Source organism: Pseudorasbora parva, chromosome 3, assembly GCF_024679245.1.
Source record: "Pseudorasbora parva isolate DD20220531a chromosome 3, ASM2467924v1, whole genome shotgun sequence".
NCBI lineage: Eukaryota > Metazoa > Chordata > Actinopteri > Cypriniformes > Gobionidae > Pseudorasbora > Pseudorasbora parva.
In genome coordinates, this window is record NC_090174.1 from 37241742 (window position 1) to 37262297 (window position 20556).

Here is a 20556-nt window from a genome sequence, read left to right on the forward strand (position 1 = left end):
GTAACTGAAATGCAATTTATTTATTAACATATTAACCATTATACATTTGGCATGTTGACAAGTCTTTTTTCCCCGTACGCTAGAGGACGTCGTTCATTGAATATGTGAACCGGAAACAATAGTACGATTGACCTGTTTTTATTTTTGAAGCTGTTTTAAAAATGGCGTCTAGGAAGAGATGTATGTTTACAGTTATTAATGCGATTATTACGGTTCTTATCATAGAAAGTCAATGTCGAGTTCATCATCTCATTCTGAAGGTATGCGTGGGCTGTGCTTCGTTTTTTTTAATATGACATTCGTACATTCACTGTATTGTCATCAATGTTGTTTAATGCCAACATATGCTGTCTTTAGTGTCTTAATATTTGTCAATCATTATCGTGTTGTTGTGACAATGCAAATACCATTAACAGATCATTAAAACGCATCTCAGCGGGTAAATGTCCGTGCGCCACTAAACACACTTGTTCTGTTCTAGGACGACATCCGTCAGCGGGTCCATCTGAACTCATTCGGCTTTTATAAAGATGGTTACATGAGTATAAGCATGAACAGCCTCAGCTTCACTGATGGAAAGACGGACAACATTGACAGCTCCACGGTCAGACTCTCTCCTGCCTGTCAAATGATCGGCTTTCACACGGTCTACTTTAAATGATAAAATAACACAATATGAAAATGTCTCGCACATTATTTATGAACTTTTTAATCTCACCCTATGCAAAACATACTTTGAGAAAATACATGTCACCTGTCACATACAGAAATTAAATATCTTATGTATCCTATATTATTTTGCAGATTGGTTTTAGCCTAGATCGTGCAAACAATAATGGCTTCTCCACATATCTGGTCAGTATCTCTCTTTCAATGTCCATCTGAATATGTGTATGATGATGACTGTGTAGATTTGTTATTGCTTGTAAATATGCATACATTAGCAGAAATTAACAGCTGTAACTTGACCATCTTGTCATTTAAGGATCTTACAGTAGTACAGTATGATTCATAATATAATATTAGATTTAGGCTAATATTAAATTCAGTCATTCGTTGTGTGATTTTTCGGTCAAACTGATTCAGATAATTGACATCCTCTCTTATGAACACACAGGATGAGCGTCTGGACTATTGTCCTCTGAAAAAGGATCCAAGTATTACTTTTGTTGGGGTACTTCTACTGCTGGACTTCAAAAATAACCTGTAAGTTTTTTTTTTTTTTTTTTTTTTACACATTGTAAATTGTTTTAATCATAACATTAGAATGAATTTACTATTATCTAGTTTGTGAATGTTCTGCCATGACTTGCGATATCCTCAGAGTGAGGAAGAAGACTTCAGCGGAGGCTGGTGTGTTTCCCAACATCATAACTAGGTTGCCCAAAAGCATTGCAGAGGACCTGCAAGCTGAAAAGGAGAGAGATCTCCATGACAATGGGCCAGATGATGGATCTCAGTCTAAGAGTAAGTCTTTTTTTTTATTATCTTACTGATAATAACTGTAAATCACATCACGTGGTTCACTCAAATGTTTTTTTTTATTAAAGAAATTAATACTTTTAATCAGAACCCACGTTTATAATGCTAAAAATGATTTATATTTCAAATAAATTCTGTTCTTTTGAACTTAGTTCTTCAGAAAAATCCTTTAGAGTTTCTACAAAACATATTCAGCGGATCATCATATTATAATAATTTCTGAACGATCATGTGACACTGGAGACTGGAGTAATGATGCGGAAAATTTCAGCTTTGCCATCGTAGTAATAAATGGTAATTTTTAAAACATATTCAAATATTTATATTGATAATTATTTTAAATTGAAACTGTGTATATTATATATGTGTCCTCTCACTTCTGGTTGACCCGTTTTTGTTCAAGTTCAAGAGCGAAATTAGAACAGAATAGCATTCACTTAATAATGAGAGTATTTAATAATAATCTTTAAAAAATAACAATAATAATCAATAAACATATTATTTGTGTAACTGTTTTGCATGTTTAGGTCTACAACAGAGCCGTCAACAGAGGAGATATAGCTTAAGATAATGATTCTAAAAATCTTTTAGAGCTTCAATTTAACCCACTTTATTTTCCTCTTTCGTTCTAATTTTTCTTTTTTTTTTCTTCATCTATAATATAATCTGGCAAAACATCAGGCATGTGTATTTATGACATCAGTTACTACTTTATTTGTTCAGAAGTAAAATTATTTTTGTATTGTAATAGTACATCAAACGACAGCTTTTTCATTAGGCTATTTTATGGAACTGTTAACAAACTCCGGTAGGCCTTCAGTTGATGAATACACCATGCATATATAAAACTATATGTTATGTTGTATAAAATTATTTGATTTACAAGTTTCATACCACCATAGTATGTCACCTGTTGTAACAGCGGATTCGAGCAGATGTCCGACAGCTTGTAAATGTCTTGGCTCAGAGAAACCCCACCCCAAACTTTTGAACAATCGTGGATATCTGCTCTCATCTTCTGTGTTTTGTCAATGAAAGCCTTTTAATCAAGGGAATTTTAATGTTCATTCAGTTTTGTATCGGTCTACTTTCATATTTTTCTCCTATTTATTTGCAGCGGGGCCTAAATCCAAGCGAGATGTTGAGGTGAGATCTGACGGAATTGTTTAGGATTGTGCATTTTCTTAAAATAGGCTCTTAATGTCTTAATTCTGCATTCTTTACTCCCACGTATCAAGGCAGAAGATACATATCCTCTTCATAAAAAAGACAAAAACTACTCTTTTGAGGTAGGACATACCATATGAAAGGCTATTGCTTAGAGCTCATGAGATTCTGAAGCACATCAAGCTAGTTCTGGGCTGAACTCTGTCAGTTCTCTGTCCATTTCTATCCATGCTTGTTTTTGTGTGTGTGTAAAACTTTTCCCAATTGTTTATCCCACTGACTTGCCTGCTCTTGTTTTAGTTTTACTTCAACATCACAACAGATGAGCAGCAAGGCCTTTATAACTTTTATTTCTACAACTGCTACTCCATGTCAAAACAGGACAGCTCTGTGTTAGACATGCTGCCTTTCAGCATTAATGTGAGTGTTTTTATGAGTTCTAAAATACAGTGTCCTTCAATGTAATGCAGTCATGCGGTTCATATACTCAGGCAATAAATCTAATTTCAGATCAGCATCCAAGAGAAGAATCCAGAAAGCTTCCTTTCAGCGGGAGAGATTCCTTTACCTAAGCTTTATATCTGTATGTCCATGTTCTTCTTCCTCATCGGCACACTTTGGGTTCATGTTTTGCGCACCCATAGGTAAGTGCTACAATAACAGACCTTTTGTAATTTTTTACATTTCTAATTAGCAGTTTTTTTTATACAATAAATGACCGGTAGAGAGCAGCAAAATCATATTTCAGATTGTTGAGCAGCTTATTGAATCACTGTGTAATTCTCTTTTATTTTAGTGCTGATGTTTACAAGATTCATTGGCTGATGGCTGCTCTTCCATTTACAAAGTCACTTTCCCTTATTTTCCATGCAGTGAGTTTTTACTTCTTTGTTCATATGTGAACATTTGAGGGAAATACTTATATTTGAAGTAAATGTTTTCTATGGAGCCCTACGGAGCACATGACATGCAGGAAAAAATAGTTGGCTAAATCGTGCTCAAGATTTATTAATTTGTTCCACCGATGTATAAATCATGCGCACAATTTACTAATGCGTTCCCTTGATTTGCTAAATTGTGTGCACGATTTATAAATCGAGGGAACAAATAAGTAAATTATGAGCACGATTAATTTTTTTTTCTTGCATGTAATGTGCAGGGCTCTGTAGTTTTCAATTTTCAAGAACATTATCTAAATCATACGCAATAAATTAGCAAACCATAATCGTTCCACCAACATAGCAATTTAGGGAAAATTTAATTTAGAACTAAAATTTTATTCCATTTTGTGCCATGAACCACACGACAGTTTTAGCTAGATAAAAAAGGCCTTTGTTTTAACCTTTATTTAATTATCCTATTTTACAGATTGACTACTACTACATTTCCAATCAAGGCTTTCCTATTGAAGGTTGGGCTGTGGTCTACTACATTACTCACCTGTAAGTTCACCAACATAAACTGGATAAGACAGGATTATGATGAAGTAAGCAAAATATAGATATGCATGTTATGTTTTTGCTATTAAGGCTGTAAAACACTACACAACCATTCAAATGTTTGCTCACATACACTTGCTAACTTAAATGGTTACAGGGTTACTTTGACTTTCGGCAACTAGCGTTGAAAATCTGGACAGGAGTTGTTTAGTGTATTCCAGCCATTTAAAACATCCCTTAGGTTGTTGTAGGTAGGTTGAGAACTTGTACTTTGGATGAAAACCTCTACGCTGTTGTCTTGATAACTAAAGAGCTGAATATTTAACTTTTTGAACGTTTTGATTTGTGCAGGCTGAAGGGGGCGCTGTTGTTCATCACTATAGCGTTAATAGGAACTGGCTGGGCCTTTGTCAAGCATATCCTCTCGGATAAGGACAAAAAGATTTTCATGATCGTCATTCCCCTGCAGGTATTGGTCTCCTTTAAATACAGTATCAGTCCTCATTTGTATGAATATACATTTAAAATCCCCATTCTTTAAAAACAATAAAGAGGTCACCAAACACATTTTTCTAGACGTTAGTGAACATAGATGATGACAACACATTATTTTTAAAGGCTATAGTTGCATTTTCAATGTCATCATATGCGCCACTGACAACAAAGAATATTGTGTAGCTGCATTTGTTGATCTTGCAAAGGCCTTTGTGGACCTTGAAGCTGTGGACCATGACACTGCTGAATAGGTTGAGAGGTATTGGACTCTCTGAGAGCTGTCTGGCTTAGTTCAAGAGTTACTGTCCTGGTCGTTCACAATCGGTAAGGGTGGAGGGGTTTTGGTCAGATCCCCTGCCCCTATTTAAATGTGTTCAACAAGCAAGTATACTGGGGCCTATACTTTTTAATATTTATTTTTATTATATTGCTCTTGCTGCAAGTGATTCTCACGTACATTTATATGCTGAGGACACTACTTAATACATCTAGTTGTTTTTTGACCAATGCACTGTATTTATTGTAGGCCAGTTTTACCCACGATCCAACATGCTTTCTTTAGTCTTCTTCGTTTTAATTTAAATACAAATAAAACGAAATGCATATTTTTTTAATAGATATCTACCACATGTTGACTATCTGCCTAAAATGTTCTCATTGGATGGCTTGGAGATCGATTATTTTGAATGCTACAAATATCTTGGTATCTGGCTTAGTAAATTGTCGTTTGAAACTCACATAAGTTAAATGTACTCCTTAGAAAGGTTAAATCTCGTATTGGTGTTCTTTAACGTAATAAATCTTCTTTTACACATTCTTCAAAACAACTTTTGGATAATATGACAGTGCTTCCAATTTTGGATTATGGTGATGTAGTTTACAGGTCTGCTTCAAAAACTCTCCTTCATAAACTGGATGTTGTCTGCAATCCGCTTGGTGACTGGAGCTTTATTTAACACTCACCATTGCCACTTGTATTCTTTATTAAACCAGCCTTTTCTTCGTTCTCGTAGACAAATTAATTGGTTTTAATTATTAATCATAAAGAATTCTCTTATTGGGAAAACTCCATCATATTTACATAGGCACTTCTTAATATTCATAATTACTAGCGCTCTAGCAGTTTCATTAATTTCTGCATACTAAGTCCTCTTTTGGTCATTGCTCTTTTCAGTTTTCTGCAGCAGACTTGGTTAATTTATTTCGCTCTCTTCCTTTTAAAAATTCAATTCAGTCAATAGTACGAGATCATTACACTTGTTTTTAGTTATTTGTTTGTTTTACATGTCATTGTTTATAGCTGTGTGATTTAGTAACTGTTATGTTTTTATTGTATTGTACCCGCTTTTTATGCTGCCCCCTTGGCCAGGTCGTCGTTGTAAATCAAAACTGGTTCTCAACTGACTTTCCTGGTTAAATAAAAAGAGAATGTTAATGGGATTTTAAGCTAAACCACTGCTGTCCTATGATAATTACAGTTGTGGTAATAATGTGGTAATGTTGGCCTTTTGATATCAGGTGCTGGCCAATGTGGCGTACATCATTATTGAGTCCACGGAGGAGGGCTCCAGCGAGTATGGTCTGTGGATGGAGATCCTGTTTCTAGTAGATCTGCTGTGCTGCGGGGCTATTCTCTTTCCAGTCGTCTGGTAAGCGCATTCCATGTTTGTCATTTTGATGTGGTCCAGATTTAATTTTCTGTACCATAAATTAAATCATTTGAAGACTAATAGACCAGAGTCTGCTGTATGTCTTATATGAGTAAATGGGAGGCTGTTTTGGCTTTTTATCTTTAGTTGTTAGTCTAAAAGCAATTGTTTTTGTTTGGTAGGTCCATAAGACATTTACAAGAGGCATCAGCAACAGATGGCAAAGGTATGTTGAAGTTACATTGTCAGGGCACTCTGTGGTCAACAGTTCAATAAAGTTTGATATAAAACTTGATCACCATATCTACCTTTTTTAGTGTAATTTTTTATAATCAGTTGTAAAAGACGTCAGTCATGCCACCATGTTGAAGCCGTTTTAAATGAATTATTGTGGAAAGTGCCAATTTGTGTTCTTTCTAAATGCTTTGCTTGGTTGATTGAGCTGTACTCCTTCTCCTTTGGCTGGTTCTCTACATGCTATTCAAAAGACTTGGTCTTTACTGCATGAAATTGAATTGTGCCGTCTTCCAGAATGCAGCAGTTCTTGGCATGCTGCTCTAGACTTACTTTAACAAAATAGTAAAACCTGCCATGTAAATGCTCTGACTTCCTGTGGTAGTCTCTGAATTATTATAAGGAAACGACCATTCAAAAGTTAAATTTTTTAAAGAAATATTTTATTTAGCAGTTTTATTCAGCATAAATCATTTAATTTAATGTAATATTTGTTTTACTGTAGTTTTGATCAAATAAATGCATCCTTGGTGAGCACGAGACTTATTAAAAAAAAAAAACAAAAAAAATCCTACCCCAGACTTTTGAACGGTAGTGTATATGGTGAAATGATAGGAAAAAGCAATTACATTATTTTGCTTATTATGAGGTGGTGTTGGTTTTTAATCAACTCAATGGTCATGGTATGGTCATCTATGGTCATGTTTGGTCAGGGTAGTTTCCCATTCCATTGAACAAACAGTACATGCGTCATCCCTGATTTATCTCTTCAAGCTGTGTGACTTAGATCAAACAACGCAAATAGTGTGTGTCTCTATTGTGGTGTGATAGTTTTAGGGTGGAAAAAAAGGATCCTGCTAGAGATGCTCTCTATGGCTTGGGCTCCGCCACCGTGCATTGTTGCCTGTTGTGACAGCAGATGCCAGGCAGCTTGTAAATGTCATAGCTCAGAGAAACCAGCCTGTGCTACGACTTTATCCTACCCACAAATCCAGGGAATGGATAGACAGATTTGACCCTGCAGCACGGGGTCTATGCAAATTCCATAACCTCATTTCATTTTTACATTTTGTTTATTTCATTGTGCATTGTTGTAAGATACAGTAATTTTTTATTTATATTTTTCCGTATACTTCTATAATTCTTATGTTGAAGAAAATCTGTTATTTATGTGTTATACTGTTCAAAAGTCAGGGGCAAAGTTTTTTTTTTTTGGCAGAAATATTAAGCAACATGTATTTCAACATTGATAATAATAATTTGTTTCTTGAGCACTATTATATCCAGTGCCATCACGTAAACAAAATGTATTAAAATAGAAAAAAGTTTTATTTAAAATTGAAATAATAATTCACAGTATTACAGTTTTATTATGTTTTTGTTTAAATTAATACAATCTTGGTGAGCATAAGAGTCTTAAAAAAAAAAATAATGACCCCAAACTTTTGAACAGTAATGTATTGTAGACATTATTAAACTTAATGCATATAATTTTTTATTAATTATTAAATGCCATTTTTAGATTATGTAGATTAGTCACCACACACATCCGGTATAAACCTTTATAGCTTTATAGATCTGTGGTGTTATGTATAACTACAGAAATTTGCCAGGAGCAATATTAAAGGGATAGTTCACCCAAAAATTAAAGGGCCCTATCTTGCACCCAGCGCAATTGACTTTGTACACCGACGCATGTGTCATTCCTATTTTGCACCCGCGCAAAGCACGGTTTTCCCTCCACAGAAGCACGTCGCTAAACTAGTGAATGAACTTGCGCTTCCTGGGCGGTTCAGCGCAAAAAAGGAGGCGTGTTCCGGCACAAACAATCCCTGGTGCTATTTTGCTGATCCATTAAACAGTTGCGCCACTGACCAGAAAAAACCTAGTCTAAAGTCAGTGGGGCATTGCGCGTTGTTCATTATGCTATTTTAAGGGCGCATGCTTGACCATAAACAACGCACATACACTTTGCTCATGTAATCTACACAGATGCAACAGTTATTTTTGCAAATCATAAATTGTTACACTAAAAAAAATATTAACACATTGTGGTGTGCCATGAAGATGTGAAAAAATAGGCATAAATCTAGCTTACATATTATTCAGGCTAATTGTAGTAATTAAGGATCAGACCTGTTTGCCCAATAGTGGCAAGACATAAATGTATATAAGGACATCTGAAAAATTGGTTTGTCCGTCAAGAACCAGGAAAAAAAATCGACTGAAACAACGGTTTCTCCCATCCCCATACAACACAACTTCTCTGTCTTTCACTCCCTTACGAAAGGAAAATATATTTACCAATATATTACTTTAATATATTGTAAATATATGGAATGATATATTGATGGTATTATAAAATATATTATATATTCGTGTAATTAATATATTGCAAAATATACAAATGATTGCCGCTTTCAATATATTGCAATATATTGAAAAATATAAATATTAATTCCCATATATGTGAATATATTGCCTAATATATTGCATGAAATTTTCCAATATACTGCAATATATTTTTGTTTCGTAAGGGCTGCTCTTACAAGAACATCAGTCTCCTCGGCTGTGAACCGCTCCTGGCGTGCGCCTGGTAAATACGCCATAATAATAGCAATCCATAAGGGAACTTGCGCACCTACTTTTAAAGGGAATGTTGGATGCCGCTCTGATTGGTTTATTCACGTTACGCCCAAACCACACCTATGAATAATGAAGCTACTTCAGACCAACCCATTTTAGATTTGCGCCGGGCGCAAGAGCCATTTATCCCGCCGGGAAAATAGCAACAGCGCCGAGACCCGTCCACAAAGTTACTTGCGCTTCGCGCTTTGACACTTGCGTTTCAGATCGTTAAAATAGGGCCCAAAATGTGATGTTTATCTGCTTACCCCAGGGCATCCAAGATGTAGGTTTGTTTGTTTCTTCAGTAGAACGCAAATGAAGATTTTGAACTCCAACCGTTGCTCGTATAATGCATGTCAATGGGTGTGTATTTCTATGAGTTAAAAACACACAGGCATACGAATCCATATTAAACCCATGTGGCTCGTGGCGACACATTGTTTTAAGACACGAAACGATCGGTTTCTGCGAGAAACCCAATAGTATATATATCTTTTACCTCAAATACAACACTATGTACAAAAGCCATGACCGCGCCATCACTTCCTGCAAGTGAGGTCAAATGTACAAGATACGGCATATCTCAATGAGATGCAACCGTATCTCTACGCCATATTGAATTGTATATATGGGGGGATAATACATATGTCATGTTAATATTATGGATTATCAATATAAACATGTATATTGATAATCCATAATATTAACATGGCAAAATGACATCATCGTTAGGGGCCCACCCCTTGAATACATTTTAAATAGTAACGCGTACATGAAAAATTTATGTTTTTTACTAGCCAAGCTATATCACAAGTCCTTGTATCTGTTATTCTGGGCTTTTCCTCCCTACCCATTAACTCTTCTCTATTAAAATATGCAGAAATAATCCAATAATTTCTTTAAATCTTACATATAAAACCCTTAACCTCCAGCTGAGAAAAAAAAAGTGCTTAATGAAGATGTGCGAGATTTGATGACAATGTCCTGCTGTGCCTTTAGCTTCTGCGATAGAGATGTTTGCTGAATGATGCTATTTCAGGTCGGTGGCCTGAAATAAACGTGTGCTGTCTTTTATTTCATATCTTTGATGAGATCCCTGAGGATGCCTATTTCTAACAATCTAACATGCTTACAGTAACTTTTTCCCCACCAATATTCAAGGTGTGTGAGGGAGATCAGCACAAAAGGAAGCAGGTTATTCCCTTAGCCCCAATGTTTGTGTCCCAATTTTTGCTACTGCAGAAAAATGACTCTCTCTCTTAAGTTACTAAAGTGGCAATATTTAGGCACAATATAAGATGCATATACTGTAGCTCCACTATATGTTGCTTTGGTGTGTTATGACTCCGTATAATCCTATATTGAAAAGAAAAGATTTTCTTCAGGCAATCACCACTCTTTTTTCCTCTCAGATAATCGTCTTCTGCCTTTTACTCACAGGGCACAAAGATAAAGACTTTGATTGCCTTCTGATTTTGACAGTTTTCACAGTAGGAGTGAGAACCACAGTAATTGAAGCATGAAAGGTAAAAGGAAAGCTCATGCCCTCTCACTCTATTTTAACTGTAATCTTTGGCTTACTCTTTCTCTTTTTAGCTGCCATCAATCTGGCTCAACTCAAGCTTTTTAGGCACTACTATGTGATGGTATGTATTCGCCTCACTGTCCTTCTCACTTGCATACAGACACAATGCTTTTATAAGGACACGTGCTTGGTGCAAGTCATGGCATGAGACTTATTAGAGTCACTGTCTCTTTAAATGCATTTATTTATTTTTCACCATGTCTGGATTTGTCATTAAATGTATGTCTCCAGCTCTGTCTATGTCCATTTTTCTGATTTAATGAATTAGTTTGTAATGATAGAAAAGACATTACATGAAGTTAAATTCATTTCTGTAGTATCTTGTTCAGTGCTTCAATGGAAACAAAAACATCTGACTGTGAGGCGTTCACATGATCAGTGTCACATTTACTTATTTGGTTAGTGAAATAGTCCAAAATCTTAGATACATTTCTTTATTTTGTCATAACTTTGTTCTAATCAAAATCATACTAGAAATACAGTTATCTAATCTTTTATATTTAGTGTATCTCTCCTTTCTCTCTTTTTAATCTCTTCTCACTCTAACTCCATCTCTTTCTGTGTCACAGATTGTATGCTATATTTATTTCACCCGCATCATTGCCAGTCTCATCAAGGTCATTGTACCTTACCAATGGAAATGGCTCTACCAGGTGAGTGATGGTGGCTTCCTCAAACTTAATTCAACAGCTGCCAAACATCAGTATAGTAAAAGTGCACTAAAGACTTGTTCACTTTAAACATAAACTTCCCTATCGATCTGTTCATACAGGCATTCATGTGTAATATTTTAGCAATATTTAGTGTTTTATATTAAAGCTAATTAATGGAGGGTGAAGTAATTTTTCAGCATCACCAAGGTAACATATGGTATGTGGATGCGTTTGGTTTGACCGCAAAATACCCATTTTTCAACAGCATGAGGGTTCACCTATGAATTTTTTTACTTCGCCGTATACATAGGGGGACCACTTTGTTATTGCTCTGTTGCAGGACATTAGATGTGATTTTTGTGGGACAATTCAATAAATGTGCTATTATGATGCTGTGTAAATATTGAAGGAACTGTATGTAAGAAATGTATTTCAATTAATCATAAAATGGCCCTGATATGTCACTAGACATTAAGAAATCATGTTATTTCAAATACTTAAATCACTGCCAACAGTAGTCCGGCCAGGATGTTGTCATTTAAAAGTTGTTGTTGCAGCCCTCAACTGATGTTGATGTTGACATGTTGTGTTTTGGCCTGAAGCTCCGTCCTCCACCTATAGACCAATCACAAAGTCAGTAGTGTTTCGGCTGTAGCTATAAACGTTCCTGCTGGATCCTGCAGCCTATCTGGCAACCTCGAGGCAGGAGGGAGAGGGGATACATGCTCTATGGTCATTTGAAAGTGATTGCAGTACCAGTTTTGTCCACAATCTTACATACACTTTCTTTAAAATAGTTGGGAAGCCTATTTTTTAAATTTTGTCTAACTTATTTTTCCTTTATTAGATTATTTAAACGATAAATGCATTTTACTTGATTTAGTGCTTTTTCATCAGTGGAAAAAACCCTCTCAATAAATAAATTGGTTGGTTATTTTTAGCTTGAGCATGACGGCTGCACAATTGGATTTTTAAACGGCAATTAATTGTAATTTCAAGGAAGAAAACAATACAACAGACAATTGAAATGCAGGACACTGCTTATGTCTTGCAGGATGCAGGACAATGCTCCCAATTTCTGGTGGTCACCCTATGTATACAAGGTCACCATCTAGTGACCTTTTGTGGAAGTAGTGCAATTCATAGATAATGTTTTGAGCTGAGTTCAGGGACTAAGTTTTACATCTATTGCTTATATTCTATAAGATAACTGTGGTGTTACAAATACTTATTTAGAACCATTTGAATCTCAGATTTTATAAATTGCAATTATTGTATGAAATGAAGATGTCATATTGGGTTAGCATGTTTAAAAAAAGTGTGTAATTTATATATATATATATATATATATATATATATATATATATATATATATATATATATATATATATATATATATATATATATATATATATATATATATATATGTGTATGTGCTCTCGCCTAAAGGATTATTAGGAACACCTGTTCAAGTTTTCATTAATGCAATTATCTAATGGACAGTGGCAGTTGCTTCAATGCATTTAGGGGTGTGGTCCTGGTCAGGATAATCTCCTGAACTCTAAACTGAATGTCAGAATGGGAAAGAAAGGCGATTTAAGCAATTTTGAGTGTGGCATGGTTGTTGGTGCCAGACGGGCTGGTCTGAGTATTTCACAATCTACTCAGTTACTGGGATTTTCACGCACAACCATTTCTAGGGTTTACAAAGAATGGTGTGAAAAGGGAAAAACATCCAGTATGCGGCAGTCCAGTGGGTGTAAATGTCTTGTTGATGCTAGAGGTCAGAGGAGAATGAGCCGACTGATTCAAGCTGATAGAAGAGCAACTTTGACTGAAATAACCACTCGTTACAACCGAGGTATGCAGCAAAGCATTTGTAAAGCCACAACACGCACAACCTTGAGGCGGATAGGCGGAACAGCAAAAGTCCCCACCGGGTACCACTCATTTGCACTACAAATAGGAAAAATAGGCTCACCAAAATAGGACAGTTGAAGACTGAATAAATGTTGCCTGGTCTGATGAGTCTCGATTTCTATTGAGACATTCAGATGGTAGAGTCAGAATTTGGCGTAAACAGAATGAGAGCATGGATCCATCATGCCTTGTTATCACTGTGCAGGCTAGTGGTGGTGTAATGGTGTGGGGGATGTTTTCTTGACACACTTTAGGCCCATTTGTGCCAATTGGGTATTGTTTAAATGCCACGGCCTTCCTGAGCATTGTTTCTGACCATGTCCATTCCCTTTATGACCATCATGTACCCATCCTCTGACGGCTACTTCCAGCAGGGTAATGCACCATGTCACAAAGCTTTTCAAATTGGTTTCTTGAACATGACAATGAGTTCACTGTACTAAAATGGCGCACACAGTCACCATATCTCAACCAATAGAGCATCTTTGGGATGTGGTGGAACGGGAGCATCGTGCCCTGGATGTGCATCTCACAAATCTCCATCAACTGCAAGATGCTATCCTATCAATATGAGCCAACATTTCTAATTTTCAGCTTTCAGCACCTTGTTGAATCAATGCCATGTAGATTTAAGGCAGTTCTGAAGGCGAAGGGGGGTCAAACACAGTATTAGTATGGTGTTCCTAATAATCCTTTAGTTGAGTGTGTGTGTATATATATATATATATAATATACACACATGAATTAAATTAAAAAATAAAGTCTGGCTTTTTGCAAACTTTGCACAAATGCATACATGGCACCTTTCAAAGTTTTATTTTGTATTTTATTCCTACTTTAATTCATAGCTGCTGGATGAGCTGGCCACTTTGACCTTCTTTTTTTTAACTGGACACAAGTTCCGACCAGCCTCCTATAACCCCTACCTCCTGCTGTCTATGGAGGAAGAAGACATGGAGATGGACGATGTGTAAGAAATCATACTTAAATACATAGCTACTAATTTTTACAGTTATTTATGCATTGCCAATGTACTTGAATGTGCCGGATTCCGGTGTCAGCTGCCTCTACTCAAAAAAGATAGTAGTTTGCTGCAGATAGTAGCAATAGTTTGCTGCATTGTTGTAAACTATTATTATTATTATCATCATCATCATCTTAATCATACACATTAGATTCTAGTGCAAAGTAATGAATCAGAACTATTGCAGTCACAGGAAATAGCTTACTTCCACATAAAGAAATATCAAAACACTTTGAATGTTTAAAGTTCACTGTATCTGTAACATTTTATTTTCATAGTGCGTCATTCTTTTATTTCAAAAGATCAAGGGCAATTTGATGGTATGACTCACTCACAGCACAGAGAGCTGGGGATGTGGGATGACCATAACCACATACGAGAGATCGGATGAGACTGTCTCAGTTTAAAAGGATAGTTCCTTCAAGTTTTTCATTTACTCACCCCATACCTGTATGAATTTCTTTCTTACCTGTATGAAATTTCACAAGCAGAATACATTAATTCATACAGCTTTTGGATAACTTGACTGTGAGTAAATGATGACAGAATTGTCATTTTTGGGTGAACTATAGCTTTAAAAACTGTATTACTCTCATTTTTGTTTTTTAACAATTATAAGAGCATGTGTGCACGCAGCTCCTCTACATACCGTGACCCTATTGCGCTCCATTACCAGCTGCGACCTGGTTTCACGGACAGGCTTACAATGATCCAGCCACCTGTCATGGCTCTAGAAGAAGCCCAGAGGGGTTCCTTCTGATTGGAGGACCTGGTAGCCATCCTCATTACATGCCCTAGCTGAGAGCACCTGTCATGCCCCGTTTATTTTTATATGAACACCCAAACACGCGCTCCCATCCATGCTGGTCATTTCCTGCTCTTTTTAAAGCTGTGCCATTTATTTACTCTAAACGGCCTCATCAGGTCAGATGATTCTTTGTTTTAATATCTTTCTCTTGTGTCATTTCTACTGGCTTTGTTGTGGGTTTTTTCTCCATCCTTGTGATTTTTTTTTTGCTAAGGTCTCTGTGGATTGCATTTCTTTCCACTCCCTGATGTACAAGCGTGCGTCTCAGTCAGCTCCCTAGTTCACTGGTAAGGACACTGATCAGGGAATAAGTCAATGGGCTGACTCCCTGATCAGTGCCCTGACTACTGAACTAGGGAGCTGATTGAGACGCACCCCAAGTCTCGTTCCGTTCCATGACAGCCCCCATCCTCCCTTCCTTCCCCTAAGTCCCCATCTTCTTACCCTGCATTCAGCGTCCCCTCAGGCAATGTGTGCTCTATTCACCCCCCCCCCCCCCCCCCGTACTTCCCAAAATAGCCCTGTGACTCCAAATGTCCTTGTTTCTTGCTTGCACTTTCCCCCCTCTTCTTCTTCAATATCTCTCCCACCTGCCATCCATACACAGGACATAGTGCTTTACTCTTGCTTGTCTTCCTCACAGGCAGAGTTTTGTGGCCTATTTTCCCCAAACTTTTTTTTGGTGACTTGGGGTGTGGCCTGATTCAGCTGTCCTCATTGAGTCTCGCAAAGAACACATAAAAGATGGATGACCATTACCACAAAAATAGAGGGCATTGCTCTCATGAGCATTCAAGAGTTTAGGTCCAAACTGTCCTGTGTGCTTTTATTATTATTAGTAATAGTAGTAGTAGTAGTAGTAGTAGTAGTAGTATCATCTCAATCTTTAAATGCAACAGTTGGGTTATGAACAACTTTCCAGTCATTCCACATTTAGGGACAATTTGTTGTGGTTATTTTAACTTTTAAAAAAAAAGTGTTTAATAGCCAAATTCAAGGTGAAAGACTAGTACCAGTTCATCTTGGGGCTGGTTCTCTTTGTTTATGCCACTGAAAAAGTGGATGGTCAGTGACATTTGCCCTCTTTTGTAAAATATTATATTAAATCAGCTTTAACTCTTCAACTATTAATGTGGTATAAATTGGGCATTTTCTCCTCAAATCAAAGGTTTCAAAGGTAAATTGTTACACTTCTATAGTAGCATAAAAATGAAACTGATCTCACAGCTAGCTATAAATAGAATGTTATTTTATCTGATTTTCTTTCTTTGTTTGGGCAATTGCGCAGTCTTTATTTTAGACCTCGTGTCTCAGTAGTCTGAAGCTGTTGCAGAAAAACAAGAGCTGGTGCTGTGGTCTCTGGCCAAACGTTGAATCTCTTGATCCCTGCCGGGATCCTGTTCTGTAGCAGTAGTTATGGATTGCGTTTAAATTGCTGAAAATGTTGTCATTGTCTATCTCAATCCCTTAGTGACATGTTTGCACCCAGTTTGACTACTGTATTGCACTCATGTTTTCTTCTTTATTGATTTACATTTGATAATGAAATGGGTAAATCTTGTTGCTTCCAACAACAGTAGATGTGTGGTGCATCTGAGCCGGGAACAGTTTGCTGGTACTAGTGTGGCCATATGCAGTCCAATCTGTGCTCAAATAATTATTAGAGACAGAAGGGCAGAGCATGAAAGCAAGAGACTTAATGCGTGTTTCTCTCACTTGTTCTCAGTTTTTGTTCTGAACATTCTGTCCATGTTTGCATCTATTACAGAATGCTTACCCAACTGAACTGAAATGAACTCATGGGCACATTTTATTAGAATTGCTTGTATACAAATAAGGCGGAATGAATGCAAATGTGATCGTGGTTTAGGTGATTCAAACATTTCTGCTCAGTGGGAGAAGATTAAGAACAGAACTTTAATTTCATTATCATTTTAATTACACATTTGAACCTTTTTTGAACCTTGAGGTAGTTGATGCTATCTTAGAAAACTATGTTGACCGGGAAGAGATATTTTCGGTTCACTGGGACTGTGATAACTTGAGGCCACGAGATCTTATGTTGATGGAATTATATTTTTCTATTGGCCACAAGTTTAATGCTTAAACAGCCTGCGCAATCATGAGGGAAAGACATCTATTTCTCTAATTTTGGAATTAACACATTTTATATTGGCCTATATTATATTCCATTATTGCACGTGATGGTAGCTAGACAGCATTTGAAATAACTTTTTTTTAATAAATAAATGAATTTATTATCGAATTAAGCAGACCTCGAATTAAGCAGAATTAAGAAATTATTATATTATTAACTGCCTGTTATATTGTATTGTGTGTGCGATATTGCCTATAGACAGCATTGGAATGTAGTTTATCAATAAATGTTGAGTATGCATTTCTCATCTATCCCATCCAACAGTCTTCTAAAGCCATTCACTGATTGTTTCTTTTTTTAAATGTAATATTTTACATCATTACCATCACTTGCAATAATGGAATATAATATAGGCCAATATAAAATATGTTAATTCCACCCTTATTTTGTCATAGTTAAAAATAATAATAATAATAATTGTTATTATTATTGGCTTATTCAGAGCCTATGATCATCACGCAGGTTAAGCATTTAACTCATGGCCATGAGAAATAGATGTCTTTCCCTCAACAGTGGATCTCAAGGCCACGACGAGGATGTCGTTATCTCGACAAAATGATCTTGTGGCCACGACAAAACCAAGCAAACCGAACATTTCCTTTCCAGGTCACCATAGACAACAGAAAGATTAAGAGTAGGATTGTTTTGTTTTGTTTTGTTTAAAGAAACACATTCTCTCTTTTATGAATTAAACATCAGTTTTATGCATGCGAAATCGCTTGAAGGGCTTTCCTCAAAAAACTGGGACAGTCTGAAAATATGTTAGGACCTGTTTTCAGTTAGCCATTTCAGAACAGCATTACTGATCCAGATTCCGTCCACACTGATGTTTACAAGAAGCGCAAGACCAAATGTAAAGTAGAAACATTTTTAATGTGTCAAAAATACTCCAGTTTCTCACTAGTTTTTTTTGTTTTTTTTCGAGTATGGGTCTGTGTGACGTTGAATGGGGGCACGCACGCGTGAACAAAGCGAGAGAGCTCCTAAACGCGTTTTGCACAGCTTGAGGAAGGCCTGCTGCTGCAATCACAGGATTTCACGAAATCAACAAGGTCACCAAAGAAAGGTGTTTTTGATTTAGCGGCCCCAACGGTTCACGGTTGTGCTTTGGAAGCAGGCGGAGAGTATAACTGCTTCATTGAAGCAACCAATGGTAAACCAATCGTGTTGTTGGCTATCCAGTACACATCAATAAACAACACGATCGTGTATAGTTAATTTATTAATGGAGCATGCGATGTATGGTGTGTGTTTAAATACATTTGTTTAGCTGACCATTATAGGTGTCTGTTTATTGTAAAACCAACCCAAACATATTAAACCTAGTTCACACAAAGCGTGCTTCTTCCTTCAAATGTGCTACTATTCCATTGTTTTTCTACATAAACGCGCATTAATCTGATGTGCACAACCATTCCGCTTGCTACTGCTAACGTTTAGTCGCATGCAATAGTCCATAAAACGAATCATGTCCTCATAAACCACTAGTAAACACACACAAATGTTGACAAGCGTCTAATCAATAGTTACAGTAGCCTACCACATTGAGAGGTCCTGCTGTTGCTCCTGCTCCTGTTCAATTTCAGCCTCCGGATCAGATTTTGGATCATATATGTATAACTGTTAGTTCAATCTGATTGATAGCCATGGTTCACGCAGATGTCACCGCTTTCAGACGTTCTCAACACAATAGCTGTGCGTGTGATTCTTTAGCTCCGCCCACACGATACACCCCCATCTGGTATTTTTTTGTTTTGGGAAAGACTCGGTAAAACTTATCTTTTTTTAAAAAAATATAATAAAACAAGACTTTTCAGAGATGTGAAGTATTAAATACTACTCGGGTACTCAAGACTGACATGACTTTTTTTGACATGAGACTTTTTTTCTTTCTTTTTTTTTGTTGCTACATTATAGAGCTCGCTTTGTTGTTAATGGTGATTTATTTATTTATTTTCTTTCATTTCAGGGTAACTACCTCAACAGCCATGGGAGAGGGCGTTAAGAAGGTGAATAAACTGTCAAACGGACCATCAGAGGAGAGGGAGAGCATGGCATGATGGGAGATTGCATTCTCTGTCGGTTCTGTGTGCCTCTGGACTCTGTGGCCAGCTACTGACATGTGGGGCATTCTTAAAGAGCTTAACAGCTACATGTGCAGAATTCCCAGTGCACCTTCTCTTATGATCATGACCCCACATTCCATATCCACATACATGTCCACCTCTGTAAATGTTGCACTAACAGTATGGGGAATTCACAGTACGCAGCACTATGATTCCTTTAGCCACTGAAGTTTTAATTGAAATGCTAGGTGCTGTGCTTTGTTCATTTTACCTTGATGAATCTGTGTGCGTGTGGGGTGGGGGTGGGGGTGGGGGTTTATTTCTCTTTTTTTATTTGGTTGTTTTTTTATTTATGACCTTCCTACACATTGCTCGATCTTAGACGCGCTGTGGCACTTTAACAGGTACACTCCAGTCGAGTGAAAGCGAATGTGAGGTCACTGGATATCTGTAGAATACGCCCGTGCCAGTGACTTCTCTTTCAGCTATTATTTAAATTATTATTTCTATTAAATTATTATTATTAAAAACTATTATTATTAAACTAAATTATTAGTTCTCAGAATGAATCATTTTAATGTAAATATGCAGGTCCTTAAAAACATAACCCAGATTAATGTTTCAAAGAATAAAGTGTACAGTTCTCAAGCTTAGTCAGGGTTTGATGACTGCTGCTTTGTATTTTCTCAGTATTTGTGGGTTATCGTATGGATGACAAAATACTTTCATGAAGTAGATCCAGGGTGTTTCAAATGTATCAAACGTGGATTAAAATGATTTCAGGGATCTTGTCATTTACGGTTATTAGTAATGCAATGGAGAATATTATTTTGATGTTTAACATTTTGCTTATTTTTGGATATATTTAAGCAAGCTTTATGAAATTGTTTCAGTATTAAATTGTGCAATGGTTTCATTTGCATTTGTCTTTTGTATTTGGTTAAAAGTGTATATATATCATGTGAAATTGTATGTCAACCTATATGATAAAGAACCATTCAGAAATCAACCCTGAAATTCTTATCAGCGTTTTTAATGATTTAGTTTTTAAGCATACAGAAGGACAACATTTTCCACACCTCTTCATGTTTACCAGATACAATGGTAAAGACTATAATGTAGTGCTGCAACGACGCGTCGACGTCATCGATGACGTCGACTACGGAAATACGTCGACGTTCGTGAAATGCGTCGACGCGTCGTGTCCGGTCGTGTCAGACGTTCATCTCGCGTAATGTTGGCTTCTGC

General features: G+C 36.6%; 1 protein-coding gene across 2 annotated transcripts; it reads left to right on the plus strand.

Moving 5' to 3' along the window:
• The first annotated feature begins 121 nt into the window (after nucleotides 1-121).
• Nucleotides 122-20317, plus strand: gpr107 (G protein-coupled receptor 107). 2 transcript variants are annotated; one of them, XM_067438696.1, is made up of 18 exons: nucleotides 122-260; nucleotides 482-604; nucleotides 805-855; nucleotides 1118-1206; nucleotides 1325-1467; nucleotides 2600-2628; nucleotides 2721-2771; nucleotides 2950-3069; nucleotides 3160-3293; nucleotides 3446-3521; nucleotides 4018-4091; nucleotides 4440-4557; nucleotides 6102-6232; nucleotides 6415-6458; nucleotides 10691-10740; nucleotides 11249-11332; nucleotides 14101-14222; nucleotides 19212-20317. In XM_067438696.1, the coding sequence occupies exons 1-18, from the start codon at nucleotides 162-164 to the stop codon at nucleotides 19300-19302; spliced, it is 1629 nt and encodes a 542-aa protein (XP_067294797.1). In that variant the 5' UTR covers nucleotides 122-161; the 3' UTR covers nucleotides 19303-20317. The 2 variants fall into 2 exon arrangements, with proteins under 2 accessions (XP_067294797.1, XP_067294798.1); XM_067438697.1 differs by lacking the exons at nucleotides 122-260; nucleotides 482-604; nucleotides 805-855 and having other exon boundaries at nucleotides 1288-1467.
• Nucleotides 20318-20556: the final 239 nt, after the last annotated feature.